General features: G+C 43.2%; 1 protein-coding gene across 1 annotated transcript; it reads left to right on the top strand.

The window, feature by feature from the left end:
* The first annotated feature begins 14 nt into the window (after nt 1–14).
* Nucleotides 15–6,254, top strand: NDUFAF7 (NADH:ubiquinone oxidoreductase complex assembly factor 7). The gene is made up of 10 exons (XM_054162345.1): nt 15–234; nt 348–511; nt 660–740; nt 1,391–1,501; nt 2,369–2,579; nt 3,040–3,098; nt 3,716–3,829; nt 4,582–4,725; nt 5,061–5,234; nt 5,592–6,254. The coding sequence occupies exons 1-10, from the start codon at nt 153–155 to the stop codon at nt 5,802–5,804; spliced, it is 1,353 nt and encodes a 450-aa protein (XP_054018320.1). The 5' UTR covers nt 15–152; the 3' UTR covers nt 5,805–6,254.
* The last annotated feature ends 1,974 nt before the right edge of the window (nt 6,255–8,228 follow it).

Genomic DNA, 8,228 nt, shown 5'->3' with positions numbered 1-8,228 from the left:
GGTGGACAGGGGGCGTCTCAGCTAAGGCTCAGAGTATTTCGCCTGCCCCCAGCAGTCTGTAGCCGGTAGCCCGTCCGCACGTAGGGATAGGGGCTCAACGCGGCCACCGAGCGGCCAGGACCCGGGGAAGAGGAGGTGGAGGCGCTGCTGCCATGGTCTCGCTGCCCTCGCGCCGCTCGCTCTTCGCTGCTGCGCTGGGTCTCGCCGGCCGCCGTCGGCTTCCCCGTCACCACGGTAATGGCCGCCTTAACCTCCCCCCGCCACCCTCAACCCTCCCGCTTCTTTCGGAGCGGCGGGGCGCGAGCCGTCCCGCTAAGACCCCTGCTCCACCTCTCCTCTCCTCGCAGCTCCGGCGGCAGCGCAGACCTCCTCGGGCGCGGGGGGCCAGGTGGACACCGAGGGGTCCAGCGGGCCCACCGCGATTCTGCGGCATTTGCTACTCAAGCTGCGGGCCACGGGGCCGGTGACGGTGGCCGAGTACATGCGGGAGGCACTCACGAACCCGGGCCAGGTGGGGGCGGGGCTGGACGACCTCACCGTTACGGCTTGTGGGCCGCGGGTGCGATGCCTGAGCACCCGGGCCTCGTAGCGTCGGAACCGGCCGGAGAGCGATCCCCTCGTACCGCTCACTGGGCCTCCGGCTCCTCTCCTTCCAACAGGGCTACTACACGCGCGGCGGAGGTATCGGCGAAAGCGGGGATTTCGTCACCTCGCCTGAAATAAGTCAGATATTTGGAGAGGTAACGCATAGTGCCTTTTGTGTTAGGTAGCTTCTTTTCGCTCTTAAGTTGGAGGAAGAGGAGGTATTTTGTTTTTCTGATCCACCACCCGTGCACAGTAGCATTTTCATGTAGAATTTGCTTACAAAGTTGCAGTAGCTTCGTACTGTGAAAACTCTCTTCGAAACTAATTGTCAGATTTTGTTCTGATTCACAATGATCTGTGTATCGTTTCCTGCAGTAAGGACTGACTATATGCTATTCTACACTTTGGTAAATGCGCTGCCGTGAAGAACAATTAGAATAGAATAGACCAGGTTGGAAGAGACCTCTGAGATCATCGAGTCCAACCTATCATCCAACACTACCTAATCAATCAGTTGTTCAGAGGTAGCTAGGCAGTGACCTATGGCATTTCAGCCATAAGTAAAAGTTCTTGCTTCAGCCAGAAGAGAGTCTGATGGAGAGTTGCTTCTGCTGTTCTGACAGCAAACAAGAGCAATTTTAACACTTAAACAGAAAAGGGCAGTTACATAATGATTTTTCATGAATTTAAAATAGGCAGACCATATTGCATGGTAGCTCGGTTATTACTGGATAAAAGGCAAATACCACTTTTTAGTTCTCATGTTACACTGTAACCCCTTCTTTGTGTCATTTCTCACTTTCAGTTAATAGGAATATGGTGTATTAGTGAATGGATAGCCATGGGCAAACCTAAAGTATTCCAGCTGGTGGAACTAGGCCCAGGAAGGGGCACTCTCACTGATGATATATTACGGGTAGGTTAAAACTAATATTAATACTATTTCTTTCTTTATTCCGTGGCTACTCTGAAATCTAAAGGAATGATGTTTTGCTGTAGGGTTTAACTTTCTTCCTGGTAACCAAGTCATTCCAGTCACAAGATTTGCAGCTTAGACTCTAAATAAAATATATGCATGTTTCTGAGACCAGGTCTCTCAGCTGCAAGCAGAACACGGGGCAGTGTGCGCACACTGTGCACATGGAATCTTTCAAATGCTACTTGATAGAAGGGGAGAGCAGGAATAGTCCATGGTTAATTATTTCTCTGTCGGAAAGCATTATCCAAACTGAAATCCCTATAGGATGGTGCTGCTGTGGAGGGGCGCCTCAGCAAAATCAACAGGAGGAAGAGGAGAGGACAGTAATATAGAAGAGAAGTTGTGACACTAGGGATTTTAGGGGCATTTTTCTTCTGAGATTACCTTCTCTTTTCTGTCATGCTTGGAACCCCAGAACTCTTTTTTTTTTTATTTATTTCATTAAGATATGTAAATAGAATACTTACAGCAACAGTGAAATAAACAGTAGCAAGCGATTTTTGTTTATCGTGCCTGGGAAAACTGAATGGCTTTTCTCCTAATGCTAAATCCTTTGCAAGTCTTAGAGGAGCTACTTGCTCTCAGGCTATTGATGTAAGCAGCTTTTACTAAAATTGATGAAGAAATTCCTTCTTCCTTCTGGAATTGCAAAATGCAGTCTCCTTCACTAGGACTATTTGTGCTGTATGAAAGCCAGTTAAATCTTCTATCTTGAATATAAATAATGAGATTAAAGGTTAATTCTTAAACCTTTAATGTGTACAAAACATAACTGCATCTAAGAGAATCCATCTGCCTTTACAGGTCTTCAACCAGCTTGCTTCTTTACTTAGTAAATGTGATGTCTCTATTCATCTGGTAGAAGTAAGTCCCAAACTCGGAGAGACCCAAGCACTGATGCTAACAGGAGGGAAGGTGCAGTCAAACCCTGAGGACAAGTCTGCTTACATGCAGGGTGTTACCAAGACTGGAATTCCTATTTTCTGGTACAGAGACATTCAGGATGTACCAGCAGGTAAGGGGCTTGAACATTGCGTTACAGGGATATCACCCTTCCTCCATTTGCAGTTTTTTGACAACAGAGCACATCCCTGCTAGCCTTCATAATAAATAGAAAAGTAAGAGTTCTTGTTCTTTTACAAATCTGAGGTGGGATCTCAACTCATTTTCTTAACTGCTACCTATTCTGACTACATTTTGTGGTAACTACCCAATTCCATATATTTTGACAACTCCTTTTCATGGGAGACCATTCACTCCCTTCACATGGGAGACCAATCTAAAATCCAAGGTCTGGAAGCTAGAGCCAGCTTGCTGTAGAAATGCTGTCTTTGGTGTATCCAGGCTAGAGGTAATCATAATTATTTCATGGCTGCATTAACTAGCTTAATTAAAAATCATAACTAAAATGGTTTTAGCATTTGGAAGCTACTTTGGAAGTAATAATAATTTGATTTGGTTTCGCTTTCCCACAGGTTACAGCTTTTACCTAGCACATGAGTTTTTTGATGCCCTTCCAATACATAAATTTCAGGTACTGTAAAATGATTGTAACAGTGACCAGCTGCTTAAAGAGTTTCTCTTTGAGGAAGAATATAATTAGGGTGCCAAACTAGACACATGCACTGTCTCTCGTGTTAAAACTGCATTTGTACAAATAAGGCTTAATTTAGGTGACAACTGTAAAATTAGTAATGGGTCTTGAATGGAAGAAAAACTAAGTATCCGATATACCACTACCAAAGACTGAAGGGCTTTCATTTGAATGGTAATGAGAATAGCAAAATAGAGGCTAGTTAAGAGTCAGAAGAAACTTCCATTTGATAACTAGTTTATGAAAATCACTGGTAGCATAAAAATATTTGATTTTGCTAAGTTAAATGTTGCATGTCTATAGAAGAGGCAGCATTTTTATTAACAGCATCACTCATTCTTTCTCATTAAACCTGTATTTGATGACTCTGCAGGTGAGTCTCTCTCCTAAGGTTTTTCCAAGGAAGTTACTGGAATTAAATAGGAATTAATAATTGTTGTTAATAGCATATTTTGTTTTTAAAATATGTGTGAATGTGCTTGACACATTAGTTTAATAATTAAGACTCTAGTGTACCTGTTAGAATGTAAAATTTGTCCTTTGGGTTTATTGAACAGAGAACAGAGAAAGGTTGGCGTGAAGTGTTGGTTGACATCGATCCAGAAGTTCCTGACCAGCTGCGGTTTGTCCTTTCACCATCCAGTACTCCTGCAACAGAAAATTTTATTCAGGCAAGGTTCTGCTTACCAGAGTTTGTACTTTGGTCTTTTCTGTTAATCTTGACAGCAAGAGGAGTGAACAAAGCTTACCCTTTCCATTTTGCAAAGCTTCCACAAGCATTTAACTTTGTGTACTGGGGAACATACATTACAAAAGTAAACACATACATCCAGTGTCACAAAATCAGAGCACTTCACAGGGCAAGCTGAGGCAAGCGAGTGTTCTCTATGTATTACATCACCATGTCAGCAGTGGGTCCTACCTAAGCCAGGCTCTCAACCTGGTGTGTATTTAATCAGTGCAGCCAGGCACTTGTGTGCTGTGCTGACCTGTAATGGAAAGTGTCCAAAATCACATTTTTTGTCATGTTCACTGGATTCTTAAAGTTACAAAATTAACTAGTTGAGATTAACACTAACTACAGTTCCACACAGAAGAGCCTTTTTGAAGGGTGCAGGCAGCTGAAGAGCTGTTTTAATTCTTTGCGTACCACAGCAATACAGTTTCACCTGATGCAGGTGTTTTTGTTAGAAAAAAAATTAATTCATTGACTACAGAAAGTTATAGAAGAGGTGAGTGAAATCCAGTACTTGAAAAACACCAATTGAAAATGACAGCAAAAACTAGTTCAAGCTCTAACAGACACCCCTGGATCTCTGTGCCCCAGTGAAGTGGTGACATTACCAAGCTATCAAGTGTGAAGAACTCCTGCCCTGTACTTGTTTGCTAATACAGGTCTTTCTATCTTTGAACTCTGCACTAGCCTGAAGAAAGGAGAGATCATGTGGAAGTGTGTCCTGAGGCTGGTGTCATCATTCAGAGGCTTGCCTGTCGTATAGAAAAGGACGGTGGGGCTGCACTGGTTGCTGATTATGGTCATGATGGAACCAAAACAGACACATTCCGGGTAAGTCATTCACCCTGAAATAAAAGGTAACAGTATTTGGGTTTATTGTTTGTTACTTGAGTAAGCAAGGTTCTTATAAAAGAAAGGTCTTGAGTGGACGTATTGTCAAAACCTGCATTACGCTGCAACCATGAAACGAGTAATTGAGTTCTTATTTAATCATACACGTTCCCATCAGACAGAAGGGATAATCTCAGCCCTTGCTACATTTATCTCAAGTTTTCAAAGTGTAATCTGCTGTTCTCAACTCTCACACACACAACATAGGCTTCACTAGCCTGAGTTATGGCAGTCAGGAATAGAGCCCAGCATCATCTTCCCTTTTAATTTTTCAGGGTTTCCGGAATCATAAACCTCATGATGTGCTGAAAGCTCCAGGTACAGCAGACCTGACAGCAGATGTGGACTTCAGCTATCTTCGAAAGATGACCCAGGGAAAAACAGCCACGTTAGGCCCCATAAAACAGCGGGAGTTTCTGAAAAACATGGGCATTGACCTCCGATTGCAGGTACGTTGCAGTGCTTACAGGTGCATAAACTCCCCTAATCCACAAGCAGTGCTCTTAGCAGCGAGAGAGCTTTCATAAAAATCTGATTTTGAAGTTGTTCAACATGTAGCTGTGAGGTCAAAGAATTGGATCCAGAGTACCTTATGTCTAGGAGAAGCCTCAAAGTAAATTTATGTTGTATTTAGGTGTATTAAATGCAAAACTTTGCTACATACATCAGCTCTACCAGAGATCTCACCAGTACTGAACATTATGGCACTGTTAGATTAGTAGAAGTGAAAAGGATGCAACAAGAGATTGCAGGTATAAAGGAATTTATTGGGAAGGAGGGAGGGCTATAAACCTACTCTCTTTTAGGTACTTTTGCAGAATTCACATGACACAGAAACTCGTGAGCAGTTGCTTCACAGCTACGATATGTTGATGAATCCCGAGAAGATGGGCGACTGCTTCAACTTTTTTGCCCTACTGCCTCACCAGAGATTTCCACATCTGGACAAGAAACATAAGCCAGAATTGAAGTCTCCTGTGTCACCTGTTGCTGGGTTTGGTGAACTCTTACTGAAGTAATTTCAAGCACTATAGCAAAATGTCTGATAGTAGTAGCTTTCAATAGCAACTTAATAAATTTATTTAACAAAAAAAGGTTTCGCCTACTAAAGGTATTTCAGTAATGTAATCAGCATATGGAGTAAGGTAAGAACTAAGTATTTCAATTTATCTTTGAACTGAAGGCACAGAAAACGTCACATCTTTTCAGGCAACTCTCACAGCAATCTGTGCTTCAAGGCCTAGCCATAATTTGGTGGGGAGTGTTCTGTGGAGTAAATTTCATGCAGCATTCTAAATCTGTCAACTAGCTTATTCAAAGTAGTATTGTACAAACCAAATGCTGCCCGTACAGAAACCAACCTACAGGGAGCAGAAAATAAATGATGTTTTAGAAGTCTTATATTTACTAGTGGAATCAAGTTTAAACTTACCAGTAACAAACAGATGTGCTGAGACTTTAAGCAAGTACCAAAGCTTTAAAACACAAGACAACATTTTAAGATAGTTTTTATAAAGAGAATGGTGATGGGAACCATTCAAGAAGTGTTACTTACTTCCATAGCACCTGCTAACAGAATTCTCACAGCAGGGCATATCTTGTAAGAAATCTACAAACAAGGAAATATAAAGACCCACTTACTTCTAGGACCAACTGGACAGATGGGTGGAGTCCAACATGATGGGATTCAACAAATCCAAGTGCCATGTGCTGCACTTTGGCCACAACAACCCCATGCCACACTATAGGCTGGGGTCAGAGTGGCTGGAGAGCTGCCAAACAGAAAGGGACCTGGGGATGCTGTTTGACAGCTGCCTAAACATGAGCCAACAGTATGCCCAGGGGGCCAGGAAAGCTAATGGCAGCCTGGCCTGTATCAAGAATAGTGTGATCAGTAGGAGCAGGGAAGTCATTGTGCCCCTGTACTCTGCACTGATTAGGTTACATCTTGAGTACTGTGTCCAGTTCTGGGCTCCTCAGTTTAGGAAGGATGTTGACTTGCTGGAATGTGTCCACAGAAGGGCAACAAGATGGGGGAGAGGCCTTGAGCACAAGCCCTATGAGGAGAGGCTGAGGGAGCTGGGATTGTTTAGCCTGGAGAAGAGGAGGCTCAGGGGAGACCTCATTGCTCTCTACAACTACCTGAAGGGTGGTTGTAGCCAGGTGGGGGTTGGTCTCTTCTCCCAGGCAACCAGCACCAGAACAAGGGGACACAGTCTCAAGCTGCACCAGGGGAAGTTTACACTTGAGGTGAGGATAAAGTTCTTCACAGAGAGAGTCATTAGCTACTGGAATGGGCTGCCCAGGGAGGTGGTGGAGTCACCATCCCTGGAGGTGTTCAAGAGGGGATTGGATGTGGCACTTGGTGCCACGGCCTAGTCATGAGGTCTTGGGTGACAGGTTGGACTTGATGATCTTTGAGGTCTCTTCCAACCTTGGTGATTCTGTGATAGAGAATTGATGTGAATAAAGAACAAGTCTGATAGGGAAATAAATTTTATTTTCAAGCTTATCAGAGGCTATTTACAAACAAGGGGATGTATAAAAATATAAAAGTACTTGACAGTGTCCTTTTCAGGCTATAAATTTTACATGAGCTTTTTCTAGCATCATCATAGCACTATTTCTTGAATGAACGCAACTTAATTCATCAAGGGGTAAAGATACAAAACACTGTAACCTGCTGTCAAAGTCTGCAGTAAAAGCAGAAAAGAGAATGAAAATTCAGCTATTTTTAATACTCCAAAGAAAACTTACTTTGAATGAAGGTCTGATTTTTTTTATTCCTCTACTGTTAGCTACCTGTGGCTTCCATTGTCTGGCCCCCTAAATCTGTGTATAGGGTCAATCTCCAGCTGCTAACAGCATTATTTACTTTTTAACACAACTTGAAGAATAAATAGCTCATAAACTACAGCGGAGGTGAGCAGATTCCATGGGGAATGATATCAGCCAGGTCATCTTCATTGTTGTCCCCTCCTTCCCTATCCTGTCATGCTTTTTCAAGTCACTGGGCTGGCTTTATTTCCTCCCTAAAAAAGCATGAACTAAAAGGGGGGTGGGGGGGGGGAAAAGATGGAAAAAACCACCCAGGAAAACCTCAAGTATAAAATTAGAAATTTAAAACCAGTCTCTCTACATTATTAGAGTTAGGATGGAAGACAGGAATGGCTTCACTGAAATTGCATCACTTGAGCAGTGGAAATTGAAAAAAACCCACTGCCTCCCTTTGCCAAGCCTGGGTAAATACCAGCTTCAGAAGTTACTGTCCTGGTTCTAAAGGTAAAAAACAGTGCCCCTCTGAGGAATCAGTCCTGAAACCCTTCCTTGATAGGTGGCAAGGTTAAGGGGCAAATTCTACCCCTTCTCAATTCCTTTCCATTGAGAGTGTGGAGAGTGCCTTCATGCAAGTTTCCTGCACAAACCTGAGAAAAACCTGTGCT

The sequence above is a fragment of the Dryobates pubescens genome, chromosome 6, assembly GCF_014839835.1.
Source record: "Dryobates pubescens isolate bDryPub1 chromosome 6, bDryPub1.pri, whole genome shotgun sequence".
Classification (NCBI taxonomy): domain Eukaryota; kingdom Metazoa; phylum Chordata; class Aves; order Piciformes; family Picidae; genus Dryobates; species Dryobates pubescens.
The sequence above is the reverse complement of the archived record's forward strand: the minus strand, read 5'-3'. Positions and strand labels throughout refer to the sequence as shown.